Source organism: Helicoverpa armigera, chromosome 25 (genome assembly GCF_030705265.1).
Source record: "Helicoverpa armigera isolate CAAS_96S chromosome 25, ASM3070526v1, whole genome shotgun sequence".
NCBI lineage: Eukaryota > Metazoa > Arthropoda > Insecta > Lepidoptera > Noctuidae > Helicoverpa > Helicoverpa armigera.
This window is the reverse complement of record NC_087144.1, coordinates 2,856,479-2,872,146: the sequence shown is the minus strand read 5'-3', so window position 1 is coordinate 2,872,146 and position 15,668 is coordinate 2,856,479. Positions and strand designations below refer to the sequence as shown.

The 15,668-nt window shown below is 35.6% G+C and overlaps 2 protein-coding genes across 2 annotated transcripts in view; one reads left to right on the top strand and one right to left on the bottom strand.

The window, feature by feature from the left end:
• The window catches only part of LOC110379930 (uncharacterized), a 123,017-nt gene extending 116,287 nt beyond the window's left edge, over nt 1-6,730 (bottom strand). Inside the window, exon 1 of the mRNA XM_049845499.2 lies at nt 6,500-6,730. The gene's annotated coding sequence lies outside the window, so the exon portion shown is untranslated. The remainder of the gene's footprint in view (nt 1-6,499) is intronic.
• Nucleotides 6,731-10,664: 3,934 nt separating this feature from the next.
• On the top strand, nt 10,665-15,613 carry LOC110381729 (serine/threonine-protein phosphatase 2A regulatory subunit B'' subunit gamma). The gene is made up of 7 exons (XM_049845529.2): nt 10,665-10,894; nt 11,267-11,618; nt 12,043-12,214; nt 12,694-12,882; nt 13,308-13,444; nt 14,109-14,322; nt 14,796-15,613. Exons 1-7 carry the CDS (start codon nt 10,750-10,752, stop codon nt 15,021-15,023), a joined length of 1,437 nt encoding a protein of 478 aa, XP_049701486.2. The 5' UTR covers nt 10,665-10,749; the 3' UTR covers nt 15,024-15,613.
• Nucleotides 15,614-15,668: the final 55 nt, after the last annotated feature.

Genomic DNA, 15,668 nt, shown 5'->3' with positions numbered 1-15,668 from the left:
CCAATTTCTCAAGAGTACAGGGTTCATCATCATCATCATCTCAGCCATAGGACGTCCACTGCTGAACGTAGGTCTCCCCCTTAGATCTCCACAGATACCTGTTGGAGACGACCTGCATCCAGCGTCTTCCAGCGACCTTTATAAGATCGTCTGTCCACCTTGTTGGTGGACGTCATACGCTGCGCTTTCTAGTGCTTGCCGTGGTCTCCACTCCAGCACTTTTTTCTACAGGGTTAATTTTAACAAATCCAATCCCTGGCAATAAGTATTATATTCTAGATTCTGTTACATAGTAAACCTTCTGCTACCACATATTTGTACAGCAATAAAACCCAAGTATAACTCTCAACTTGAAGTCATAAACTTAGTTTCAAAGCTATGAAACACAGTTACCGTCAATATTGATGACAGAACATAATTTTGAGAACCGTTTTCTATGCTCGGTTATAGTAAGTAGGTTTCGCTAGACTAAAGTGTTAAGCTTTATATTATGAATGCTGTAACGCCCACCAAAGGCCAACTAGAGGTAGCCGGGGCTGCGGGATTGTTCGAATGAGTTACCACGGACCTGGTAAATAAAGGGCTTAAGAAGGAACATGATGGGTTTTAGTCAGTAAGAGTCTGACACTCCCTCACGCTGCTAACCCACAGCGGGCCCCTCCCGCTGTGGGTTAGCAGCGTGAGGGAGTGTCATTTGATGATTTCCAGTCATAGAAACTTCTGGAACTCAATAGTTCCATTTTTAAAAAAAAACCACCGCGCTCCTGTCCATAGGCTACAACTCATAAGCTGAAGAGCGTCATATAAAAGATAAACTATCGATACTACGAAGTAATAAATAATTTAACTAATAACGCATTAAAAAAAATAGAATTTTACTAGGCTCCTTTTGAGTTTTGGTCATAAAAGTAACAAGAAGGTACCTTTGGTCCATAACTAACATATATTAGAAAAACCCTGACAAATTCATGCGTCGTCATTACTTGAACACAAGACCTTCTTAACAAACTATTAGTTGAACCAATTAACATAACTACTTAACTACTAAACTCAAACAATGTTTTAACTATCCACTAGATTACCTAATTACAAAAAAAAACTAAACAGTTCATAATTCAACTAGCAGAGTTCACTGAACTCGATACGAATAGAAAAAAAAACTGGAATTTCACGATTTTTGCTGTCAATAAAACAAATGATGTTGTATAATATTGTAGCATCTTTTATTTGGATAATATTTTTAGACGAAACTAGTTCTTTATTGATGTTAGACTTGTTACGAACAGATATTTAATTTTATACATTTTTCACGCCTCTCTCACGTTTGTAAATAATTTCTATGATGATGATGTTCTCATGTAAGGAGATCAGCCAGCTGCACAGGACATATTATGGTGCACAAGCATTTGCGCAGACACATGTGCACTCACTATTCCTTCACTCTCTGCGCCCGATGGGACGACAATCCGACACCACCGGAGAGAGATCAGGCGCAGGACTGACTTTTACGTGCTCTCCGATGCTCCCTCCGTTTTCAATAGGTGGTCAAACTTATCGCCAAAAGGTGAATAGCCAAAAATCAAGCATGTTTCCTTCACCAAAAATCATATTGGGAATCCCCAATAATTACCAGACGTGCGTATCGAACAAAATTCCTTGCCTTAGAACTAACTGAAGTAAATCGATGAAGGAGAACATAACACGTTTTTATTACAAAAGTTGCATCACAAACGCTGCAGCAGTTTCTTACAGCAAAACAAACAGACATGCACGAAACTGAATGTAAGCTAGTTTGAATGATATCACGAATACTGGAATTGCATAATTTCTTATGCTTACGTTATAATGTTATGTAGATTCGAGTTTATCGGCAATTTTATTTGCATAGTTACAACATATGACTGTTTTTGTTTACTTTATTAATTTTATATTTGTTTACGTTTAACATGATTTCGCAGAAACATATTTGACCAACATCCACGTCAGTTCTCGATCACGTTCATTACTTTTTTAATCCATAAAAATCTCACTAATCCTCCACTCAAATAATAAACAAACAACACTAAGACAAAATACAACAATACAATTAATAATTAACAACAATATTTAAAAACTACATTCACAATTTTTTTATTATTTAAAACTTTTGTAAAAAGTCGTAAGCGCCGAACAATTTCTAGGCGTTTCTAACCTAGAAACGGTTGCACGTAACAGGATGCAACGAGGTCGCTTTAATACATTTGACTTAAAGTACACATATACACTAAACAGTCGGCCGACACTTGACCCAATGTTCAGCAATTTTTTTTTTAAGGACACTCTTGAGTCCAATCGAAGTTTTCAGTCGGTCTCATCTCCCGAGCCTTTTCCCAACTATGTTGGGGTCGGCTTCCAGTCTAACCAGATGCAGCTGAGTACCAGTGTTTACAAGGAGCGACTGCCTATCTGAATTCCTCAACCCAGTTACCCGGGTAACCCAATATCTCTTGGTAAGGCTTGGTAAGGTTGTCAGACTTACTGGCTCCTGACTACCCGTAACGACTGCCAAAGATGTTCTATGATAGTCAATCTGATACCGGCCAAATACTTGATCTTTGTAATGTGCGTACTGCCATTCATCTTCGTACTGATTCTCGAGCCCAAACAAACTATCGGCCGACTAAAAGTTTGCAGTCTGCGAGTACTCAAATACATTTGATTTACTGCTTACAGGAAAGCATGCAATATTGAAAACGTAATGTTATTTCACACGATATTTCTTAATGCTTCGCTCGTTTTTTAGAAGGAAGACTTAGTCGGGCTGATACAATTATGTCGCTCGTTGAGTTACGACTATTTTTTTTCTGTGTAATTGTGTCAGTAATGTTCTAGATGATGATATTTGGTGGAAATATTTAGACAGGTTGTTTATTTGGTTGTTATTTTGTATGAATGGATAAAAAGTTGGGTTGGTATCATCATTTGTGTAATATATAATGTGGAAAATCGAAACACGTTGATATCTAATTTGGATCGTTTTTGAAAATTATTTACAGGTATATAATTATGTCGGTATATAATTATATAATTATTTACAGGTATTAAGTATGTTAGGTCCCAGAACTATTGATATAGTAAAAAAAACTGTTTACAGATTGAAAAATCTCTTCAATAATCCAAAAGATAGAAACATAATTTCAGTCAAAGTCACTCAACCAAAATCGGAATGATCAAACAGTCGACCATTCCGAAGATTTTTCCTCAAAGAATGACCGTGGAGATAATGTCTCTAACTGTGGGAAAATATTGCAAATGGCTACCAGAAATGTGACGTCATTGTATTACAACATTAAATGTGTTACAAGTATAAAAATAACACGCGGAACTTTAAAATCTGCTACAATGACGTTTATTTACTTCTTGCTATATAATAATCATCAAAATAATACATGAACGATAAATGTTGTGATTTTAGCCCACTTTCCAAAAAGGAGGAGGCTCTTATTTCATTGTAACCTTTTATTTTGTCTATCAGTATCCGGTTTTCAAATAGTTATTTTAGGAATCTCAAAGAGCAGAAAGTTACAAAAGGAATAGTTAGCTAACTTTCAGAAATATTTAAAAAGTATTTTCAAAATGCATCTACCACTGCATTTTGCCTCAAAAATTAGGATGCAGATTGATTAATGACCGAAACTTAAGACCTAATACACTGTTCCTCCCAAAGCCTTTTATTTTTTCAAACTCTAATTTTACCTATAATCAGTTCTTCTCAGAAAATACCAGAACAAAATTAGGTTACCAATACCTAGTACCTAACTAAAATCAATTCCTTGAAAATCAAATTGAATAATGTTACGACTATATCCTCCAATTTTATGACGCCCTAGTACATTTGCAATTTAATGTTCCCGATCAAATTCCTAGAAAATGCAGTATGTATTTATGAATGAATTTAAAAATATGCTAGGCGTGGTCGCGTGTCTTATGACTAATTATAACTACTAAGAAATTATTAACCGTTACATATGTACGCGAAATTATCTTGTTTGATTGACCAATAACAAGAATTGGTTATGTCGTGAATCAATGCAATCGTTAAGAGTGGTAGAGCGGGTAATTTCTATTAACTGAATTTAAGTTATGCACACAAGTAGGCATGTTCATTAGAAAATCGGTTAAGGGGCAGACTTACGATTTTATACTCTTAAGAAACTCAGAAAGACTGCAGACGAAATTCTGAGAAAAAATGACGCTTAAAGTTCCTTTCAATGCCTATTCAGTAAAAACCCTATGCATAGGCCTCTCTCAACTTGTACAATATCACTTGGTTACAGATTGACTCATCCAATTTTTGCCTGGAATCTTTTACATAATATTTTTCATCTTGCGAGTCTAAGAGCTTTGTTTTGTAGTAGAGTTTTGTTTTGTTGATCTAATCCCTGAATCCTTTGCACATCATACATTTGAACATCTTTGGCTATCTTTACAGGTGGTCAGAAGCCAGTAAGTCTGATACCAGTCTTAGCAAGTATTGGGTTGAGGAGGTCAGGTAGGAAATCGCTCCTTGTAAAACACCGATACTCAGCTGCATCCTGTTAGACTGGATGCCGACCATAACATATTTGTCAACCTAAGTTAGTCAAAGTCAAATTCAAAGCTCTTTATTCTGTGTTCTCTGTCCTTGATGCACGCGACTGAACCGAGCACTGCGTTAACACATAGCGTGCTCGATAGCTGAATATTTAGCTAGTCATGATTGTCTTCATAAATTTGTGTATGAGTTCACTTCCAGCTGCTCGTATTAGGAAACAGTTAGTTCCTGCATGCATACATACATACATTCATTTATAGTGTTTAGGGTGTCGTATCTGGAGGGTTCCTAAAATGTGAGCCGAGCAGTCTATGTCTATTAGAATTCTCTATCTCAGGAATTAAATTCAAACTCAAACTCAAGGTAAACCTATGTACATTCTGTTAAGGATCCAAAACTACTGAATTCATTGTCAAAATTCTTTCACTATTGGGACACTTGACAATTTTTGTTTAAATACAGAAATATAAATCCACCATAAGCTACAATGATTACATGTTTTTGTTACTTCATTTACACATCTGGTCAAGCACGTAATATCAATTTGCAAAAATGAAGTTATTATAAAAGCATATTTTTCTTAACAATCCCAAATATTATGAAACGAAGTTTTCATGACCACTGTTACAGTATTTTGAACTCTATACTCATGTCAGTAAAGTTGTATATTCAGAAACAGATTTAAGAACTGTGTATCTTTGTGGAGTCGAAATAACATAATCTGGTTTGTGAATTTAACTATCGAATAATGAGACCTCGTTTTAAGACCAATAGAGTGGTTTCGTGGTCCCGATAACTTTATCAATGCAATTCTTGATGAAAACTTAAAGGTTGGCATAAAGCCAAATATTTTTTTAAATTGGAAAATAATTTCAAGAAGACTGTGGTGAGAGGAAATTAATGTTCAATATTCATTAAGCTAATTCCACGGTTAATATGTAACATAGACGTATAAAAACGTCATTCCACTACCTATGTTATTTCAACTAGTTAATAGGTATATCTAACTACATTTTCCGCATCTAACGTAGAGTCATTTAATATACATATAGGTATATCCATATTATTTTGTATTTACTATTTCTTGGTCTCTAACAGCTTTACAAACGTTTATTATCTACTTAACACTCACAGTTAACTCTATAAAATGTGTAACGTTAGTCTCGCCTTTGCTCAGCTCTACCAGTCATTTGTTTGACTACCACACATAGGAACACAAAACAATTTTCATAATTGTTTTGATGATATAACAATTCCGTGACCGAACTTACTTTGCATGCAATTATACACAATTAATTGTTCACAACATCTTGAGAATAACATTGACCTAAAAGTTTCAAGACTTCAAGCATTACGTAAATTAAAGCTGCTTTAACTTCTGGTCTAAATATATCGTGTCCTGTCACCATCCAGGCGGAATACTACAGACTTATAAACCGAGCATAATAAACCTCTTTACATAATGAGTGACTTAACAATCTTAGCATCGCAATTCACTTAATCGTTCCGCTTAATCGCTGAGCTGCAGACGTGTGAGTAATCAAGCTACATTAATTCACGAACAAAAATCTCAACTTCACGAGAATTGCACAAGTACGAAGAAAGCTGCGCCTGAGCGCAAAATAAAACCCAATTGAACTGATGAAGTAGCTCCACTTACAGTACATTCACACAAATGAAGCCAGCATTCCAAGCCAAGGCCGGAGAGATTGCCTGAACTACACATAATAGAATTACAAAACTAGCGTCACAATTCTATCAAAATTCAAATTCACATTGCTCAATAATTGTTGACAAATGGTCCCTAGTCGCAGAATGCGATCCGCCTTGCAAAACCCGACTAACCCTTTCGAAAAGAACTTGAACCGCTAAAATAGCTTATAGTAATAGAGCCCTTCTCAACTCGGCCGTGTAACAATCGCTTACCTTTAGAAAATCAGCGCTGCGAGGTCCGTGCATTTATCCAACGAGAAACATGAGGCACTGCGCTATCAATTAAAACCTTTTTACAAATTCACGCCAAAAAAACGTTGGGCACAATTGTGTAACACTGTTTCCGAACGCACGGCGATATTAAGTGGTACTTAAACGGACGGTACGTCCTCACCCCGCGGCGTCTCACGCATAACTGGTGGCTTGAGAGCGGAAACTTGTTCGGCGAGTATGCTCCCGCGCAGGCCGCGCACCCAGCGGATGGTCCGGTTTACGCTTGCGTTTCGTTACCTAGCCTTTTGTCATATGAATAAATTGCTATCGGATAAATAAAATTATGTAAGTAATATTTTGCCATAATCTGTATCTCCTATTAGATTTTCTTTACATAAACTAGTACTGTTTCCCTTTGTAAGAACGTTTAATATAAGTAAAAGTTTTTCGTCTAGTTGTCACCAGTTTGGGGTCACCAGTTATTGTCCTTGGTCGTTTAGACGGGATAGTAGAACTGGCATTAGTCCGACATAATTGCTTATAGCAAGGGATTTATTATGTTGTTTAATAGTCAATTAACACTGGCCGATTATTCTGCTAAGTTAAAAGGACTTTAACTGGAATACTAAATACATAGTAGTTGGGTTAACTTAAGTGAGTCTAGGATATTGTTTTATTACGTATGTTAAATTTTAAGGTGATAATTACACTAGATATACGTACTTAAGTCCCTTAAACTAAATGATATAAAAGTCACTCTTCCTATGAGTAGAGCCTGGCTTTCTTCGTTCGTAACATACGCTAGAGATATAGCCTCAAGTCTCTATTATTATGTCTCTCTCTATATACATATAAACTGATTAAGTATACAAACAAGTCAGGAATTCGACACCAGCCGGGTGTAATCAGGCCTGACGGTAGCATGTGCTCCTTAGCGCATGAAACAGATCTCTATAAGTACTTATATTATCAACATGCTCACTCATCCGTCTACTGAGTTGAAATAAAATAAGAAATAAAAAGGCAAAAAGCCACTGTAACACCTTTTAAAACCTTGTGAAAATCAAATAAGATTAGTATATCCTTTCTTCAAACTCTTCGAAGATTAGTTTCTTCAAACTATTTCAAAAACCCTGGCAAAAGCAATATTACACAAATAAGTTAAAACTACCTTAAAGCCTTTCATTAAAGGTAAAAGTAAGCCCTTATGAAAATCAAAAATATGATTTAAAAATATTGAATTCAGTCATTAAAACAGACGAGAAACGAAATTGGTTCAGCCATTTTACCGCAAGCAAACAAATTCACTTTCGCACTATATTCTTTCTTTCATTCGTTTCGCAACAAAGATAAGCACAAGCAAAATTAAGTGTTTAGCGCCTCGCAGATAATTATAATGTGTGTTTTACTAATAATGTTTATAAAAACAAAGCAGAGCGTTGCTTTCTATTTAGTCATTAATGTTGTTATACAATGAAAGCGCTTCGAGTCGTCACGGGTTGAACGTATTTCTGTAACGTGTGTGTAGTGGTGCCATGGTTTGGGGTGTTTAGAAGACTGGTGTTTTCAGGATTTACATGCTACATCTCGTTTCGAAGATTTATCCTTTATTGGTTAAGCAGTATCTATCTGAAGCTAAGCCTAATGTAGTTTAATGACATTAGAAGACGTGCTATTTATGTGATCTTTTGATGACGTTTTAAAAGGGGTGATTTTTAAGCCAAGTTTTGTTATTCGTTAAGCCAATAAAATTACATATTTATAAATTATGATTTTTTTACATCAAAATTCTAGATATACATAGGTAACATCTTAGTAGCCATAAAAACTACTGAATTAACAACTAAGAATTGTCCCCCATAATCCGCATACATACTGTCACTACTCACACGAATACTTCACTATAATTATAAAAAAAAAACGTAAAACACTGCAACATTACATAACCGTTATATACAGTGCGATATGTAACTAGTTAAATAACGTGAAATTATGAAGAATATTCATGAAAAACCAGAACTGTGTGATAAGTGCTTAGACAATCTAACCAACTGGAGACGCCTCGTCAGAGGTACGAGAGCTCATACTCGTATCTAATCTACATTTATTTATATATCACAAACACAGCTATTATTACAGGAACATGTGTGCATTAAGTTTATGCTTGTGTTAGTCAATTTTAGTAACAGCCCCTAGCATCAAACGTGCGTGAGGTCTTGGCGCAATTGGTCCGTAAAATGAGTGGCCATTTTATCATTGCGAGTTCCTCCGTGTTTAGGAAGTCACGATACATTGGTAGGTCCCGGCTGTCACTTGAACATCCTTGGCAGTCGTTACACCCGTAATGTGTAATGATGGCTTTTAAGCTAGAAGGTCTAACAACCAGTTTTACCATGACATATCTGGTTGTCGCTCCACGTAACAAACTGGTGCTCAGCTACATCTGGTTAGACTGGAAGCCTACCCTAACACAGTTGGGAAAAGGCTCGGGAGATGATGATATTTACAACTATGTGATCAAAAATGATGCCTCGTCTATCGAGATTGGCAGACGTTTTCGTAAACAGATTTCTGTTCATGACGGCTCCGGATAGCTATACGCTCTAAGTAAGTGTGTGAGTTATGTCATCATTATTATGTTTGCTTACGCTTGTGTTGAGTGAAAAGTGAGTAATGTTGATACCTTAATAAGCTGGTTATTTAGTGCTTCTGTTACGGGGCAACATAAACTTTAGTTGTTTTAAGAAAACTCTTTACTATGAATTTTCACGTTCTTTTTTAAAGTACCAATAAGTGCCTATAAAGTTTGATTGACTTCAAAACAACGAAATATCGGAACAACTATCGAACGACGAATTATTGAGGGCTGAGTTTGAAAAACGAGTTAAATTAGCATTGTAAAGATTCTCTATCAAGTATAAGGAGGTAAGTAACGCCACTAAGTGAAACCCGCGCATGCGCCAACGAAAGTGTTCGATATTAAACCACTGGCTTTTACTAACGCCTTCATAAAACATAGATGTAAAGTTCTTACTCTAGAAGAGTTAAATTATCAATTAGGTACATTAGTTTAACGGTAATATAAGCGATAATTTAAAAGGACTCAGAACTGATCAACATGAAAGTCATGATTTTTTGTCAATACAGAGATGGTTGGCACTTATAATAAAACATTCGTACAATAATTATGTTAAATTATCATATGCTAATAATATAGACGTGACATAAATTATTATGTGTAAGTATGTCATGTACGAACATTAATTCGGTCTGTACGATTTCAGAACAGCTCTATTGGATTATATTACGGGCTTTATCAGAATACGGAAATTGTCTCTCAGATAACACTGTTCAAACTAGATTCCCGTTATTTAAAACTAAATTGTCAGTCAGTTCTATAAACTCTAGATCAGTGTTTCCATCAATATATAGGTTTCACTTACAAGTGCATCACGGTGTTATATTGCGCTGCAAATTGGAAAATCAACCACAATTTGTGGCCGATGTGACAATATTCATTACCTACTGAAGAATATTCATATTAGGTATATGGTTACTGGAATAATCATGATTTATTATATTTTATTACGAATATGTGAAAAATAAAAATCTAGACAAGTTTCTATGTGAATTTACAAAATTATATCGGGGAAGGAAAAGCGTATAGATTAAATGTAGATTCAGCGATGTTAATCGTGATTAATTCCATCATTTCACTGAGGTGACACAGGTCCTCCACATATAAAATGCCTTTGCCCAAAATTAATAGAAAAAATGGGTAAGTCAGGAAAATGGACTTGGAACTATGAATTTAGTTTGCTTCATACAAAAGACATCAACGAGCTGTATTCGTAAACAGCGCCTCTAGCGGCAAATAGCGTAAACTTGTACACTGCCATCTAGTGTCGAATAGTCACAACTGTATTACGTTTCATTGCACGCTTTGTTTGAGAAATATAATTCCTCAAAATGTAACGTGCAGTTCAAGCAGTATTTTATACCAATGTCTTCATGTAAATTGCTTCATATATTCTTACTACTTTCCTATACATTATGTTAATCTCAAATACTTAACAGCTTTATTTTACATTGTGGTTTTTAACAAACATTTGAATACGTTCAAATCGACTAGCGTAGAATGAGAAACATTTCAATCTGTCATTGAGTCTCCATGACAACAACACTTGCTAAAAATCACGTAAATAAAATACAGTTTACGAAATAACATTGCAGAGTTATTACTTAAAATAATGTCTGAAACTAAAACAGACCCAAAGAATGAAGACACTGCTAACAATAATACAAGTACGGAACAAAAACCAGTGGATGACAAACAGATAAAACTTAATAACAAACTGAAAGACAAACTCAGGAAATATATAAAAAAATTGGATGGTATGTATTAAAAAATGTTACTTAAGAATATATTTTTTCTTTAGCGTAGAATTTTTAAGCCATATCACTGTTTACATAATAATTTTGTGCTATATTTTCGAAAAAGATTTTGTAACATAAACAGTTCAACTAGACACCAAAATTATTTCTTTAGGTATTTGAAAGAGACGTATAGTTGCAAGATTTGTAATGTGCACCTTTTAGATTAGAGGAATTAGTAGGTCATTACTGCTACTTATCAAGAAAACATAGGCCTAAAAAAGAATTTGAAGGAGAATAACATGCTTTATAGATACAGTTTTATGTCTGAACTACTCTACTTGCTTCTAAAATATCTTATAAATTGATTTGTGAATAATGAAAATCTTACAGAAACTGGCACAAGCATAACAAAAGAAGAAAGCATAAAACTAGAAGTTGACACATTCAAACAGCTTTACAAGCCCAAACTAGCCGGTAATGAGCAATCGTACAAAAACATACCAAAATTCTACTTCAAGCTACCACGCCCTGATGACACACTCGCCCAGAAGTTACGAGAAGAGACGAGAGCTCAGTTCTTACAGAAGAAAAGCAAAGAATTGCTTGATAACAGTGAATTGAAACATCTATGGAGTTTGCTTGAGAAGAGTAATGGAAATACAACCGTGACAAATAATGATGAGCTCATTATAGATTACTTTCAGTTTAAGAAGATTAGGGACGAAGCGGGGCCTAAGTATAAGTAAGTTTGTGTTTTAACAAGATTATGCTTTAGTTTGTGAAATATGCCCAAGATAAAATAAGATAGATATCATCACACTACAAACTTATTGCTGTTACTACTTTATGCAAAAACTTCTTAATGGATTTTAATTAAAATGAGCAATATCAGATAACATTTTTAGTTTTAAAGCCGTTATTATGCCAATAAACGTCCACTGCTAGACTAGGCCTCCCTAATTGACTATGAACCGCCCATACTCATCATGCTGCTGCATGCTGCAAATAAAAAGAAAAGAAATACTTTTTGGAAAAAAAAGGAATTAAATATTCTAGAAAGTCTTATATATAATGATCATAATGTAACATATAACAAGTAATAATGAAAAGAAATATACATATAAATCAATGAAAAAAGTTAAATCTGGTTTTATTACATTTTACAGGCCATATTTCACAGCGGAAGTGTTCGGTCGTCTCCAAGCGGCTGAAGGTGGAGTGGGACGAGTGCGAGCCGTCTCACTGTTTAACTACGTCATGAGGAGAGTGTGGCTGCAGCAGACCAGGATCGGTCTGTCGCTGTATGATGTTACTGGACAGGGATATTTGACTGAACATGTGAGTAGTTTAGTTTATAGCTATACTTAATTTGAGTAGGTGCTTAACTTATGGTAAACAATCTAGATAGAATTTTTTACACAGATGCATAGGTACTGAACAAATAATTGACTGCTTAAAAAATTGTAAATAAATAAATTAATGGTTATTGCTTTACTATTATAATAAAAAGCTATATCTAACTAAACTGTTTACCTCAAGTAAAGTCATCATCTGCCGAGCCTTTTCCCAACATTGTTGGGGTTGCCTTCCGGTGTAACTCGATGCAGCTGAGAACCAGTGTTTCACATGTCACAACTACTTATCTGACATCCTCAAAACAGTTACCCAGGAAACCCAATACTTTTAGTAAAATACCTGACCACATGGAATATACCTGTAATTGAGAACAATAAGTTAATAGCAAGTTAGAACTACTCCTCAGTACTTCAAAGTAAAAGCAACATCTTCATAATCCTAAATGTTTTTATTTTCTACAGGATCTAGAAAGCTACATAGCCGAGTTAGTACCATCCCTCGCAGCTCTCGACGGCTTAGACTCATCATTCAGTTCGTTCTACGTGTGCACTGCTGCGAGGAAGTTCCTGTTCTTCCTCGATCCTCTGAGGGTGGGGAGGGTCAGGATACGGGATGTGCTGTCCTGTTCGTTCCTTGATGATTTGTTAGAGGTAAGAGGCAGAATTGTATATTGTTCTTTATTAGGTTAAGAAACAGGACATTGTCTTAAATATAAAAACGAATAGTCTTCTGTACTCCAATATTTGGACATAATTTTTACCACAGGAATAACAAAGATCACCTACAGAATTTTTCACTTAGGAATTTAACCACCAAGTTCCCTGTTCGTTTTAAAACTCAAATTTTTACATACATTCTAATAACAAATTCACTCACTCAATACTCACAGAATTTTCTTTTTTATATAAAGTGAATTTGACACTACTTACTGTAACACCTGTGCTTTGTACCATGTTTTTACAAAATAAAGTATCTTTATCTTCACTCATACAAAGAATCTTTTCTTGCTAACCCAATATTTTTTTATTTTGTGAAGAAGTTTAAATAAAATAACCTACATCACATTATTCCTCAGCTAAGAGAAGAAGACTTACCAATGGAGTTACAAGAACAGAACTGGTTCAGCGCGGCGTCAGCGCTGCGGGTGTACGGACAGTACCTCAACCTGGATAGAGACCATAATGGCATGCTCAGCATTAACGAGTTGGCTAGGTAAGACCTCTCTGTCTATCTTATTCATATCATCTTTCTACTCTCTCATTTCATTCATGTCATGTTTCTCTCCATCTACTGGGGCCCGATTCTCCTAAGTTAATAATGTCAAAATCGAATAGAAATCGACTCGCAATATGATCGCAATAGCAGTTTTAACCATATCGGGCATTCTGCTACTAATATAAGACCAATCGTATTCCAACGACATTCAATTTTTTTTGGTTTGCGATTGGTCTGCTATTTTGGTGATTTTTGTCTGTCTGTCTGTCTGTCTCAGGGATCTGCAATCATATTGCAATAGTTAATCATTTGCAGACAAAATGATTCATTATTGAATGACAGAAAAGGATAAAAACGTTTATTTCAAAGAAAAAATAGCGGAATGCCACATACGCTTCAATCGTAATCGAGTCGGGATTGGATCTCAGTCGAATCGAGTCGAACGTGAATCGTATGTTGCTTAAGTAAAATTAGGATTTATGTGACTCAAATCACAATGAAGTAAAATGTAGTAAAAATATGTATAGTGAATTAAAGTCCACCCTTAAATTTCGGAATCTGAACTATTTCAAAATTTAAATTCAAAATACTAATCATGCATTCTATGCCTATATTTTATGTTTATGACTTTATTAATACTTATTGTATTGTCTTTTTTCAGCTACGGCTCAGGCACATTAACCCGCGCGTTCCTCCAACGCGTCTTCCAACAGTGCCTTACCTACGACGGCGAGATGGATTACAAGACTTACCTAGACCTAGTACTAGCGTTAGAGAATAGGAAACAGCCGGCAGCACTGGCGTATCTCTTCAGAGTGTTAGATATTAACTGCGTGGGGTACCTCGATGCGTTCACGCTTAATTATTTCTTTAAGGTAAGTTGAAGTATGTAATATGTATGGGACACATAGACCCACTGGTTAGAAATAAGCACGATATTCATCGATACTATTTTAGTAATAAATATAGTGGTAACTAAACTATATGCTTGGAAACAGCTGCTGCTGAGGAAGGGGCTCAGTATTGAGCCTTGAGGCACTCCCATTTTGACTACGGTCCCTCGAGAAGTTGGGATAGAAATGTCTACTTTTTGTTACGTATTTGACAAGTTTAATATTAATTACTTGCTTCACCATAAATTATATAATATCTTATCTAATGACCGAGCAAGCGAATCATGGTCAATGTAATCAAATGCCTTTCAAAGGTCAGAAATAACGTGAATCTTTCTACGAATTCTCCTAAGCATGTCAAATTTACTTAACTTGCCAGCTTCAAAAAGCCTTAGAAACGATTGTCCCTTATATTTTTTTTTTGAAAGAGCAAATCAACTTTCTTTCTTCCCCAGGCAATTCAAGAACAAATGATAGCCCACGGCGCGGAACCAGTGAACTTCGACGACGTGAAAGATGAGATCTTCGACATGATCAGACCCTCAGAGCCGTCCCGCATCACGCTGGCAGACCTGGTGAGGAGTGGGCATGGTCACACTGCAGTCTCCATACTGCTGGAGCTGCACGGCTTCTGGGCTTACGAGAACAGGGAGGCACTGGCCGCCGCCGGAGATCATGCCTGACGACCGACCTTGCTCAGGGATGGCTGAACAACAGTGTTTTTAACATGCTTAACGGCATGACACATGTGTGACATATACATTTATATGGTTTAAAGGCAATACATGACTGACAAGTTTATATGGTAAAGTCCAAGAATCGGGTTCTCAAGAGGCTTGGCCAACAACAAACTTTGACAAATATAAATACCCATTTTTAAGATCAGGAAAGCAGCACATACATTATGTACGTATACATGAAAACGTCACTCAACTGGTGTATTTCATTTTTGGCTACACCAACCATTTTCGAAGAAGCGTAGTGACTTGAAAATTGGCATTTTTAGTAGTTCTGATGGCAATATTATAATATGGTACTATCGTACTGGTCTGATGATAGAGACGGAAGATATGAACTGGAACTTCATGATGGAATATCGTATCATAGCTGTGTTTGGACTTGTTAGAAGTCTCATAATGACCTTTGGGCATTTTTAACATGTATTTATAAAAGCGTGTTTTTCTAAAGTTTTCTTAAACTATTAATTTATTTTCGTGTGAATAATACTGTTGAGGAGTGAAAATTCTTGTAAATTGCGACTGGGTGTAATTGAGCAAATGATTATCTAGTTCTGAGATTTTGAATTAATTAATTAAAATGAAATGTTA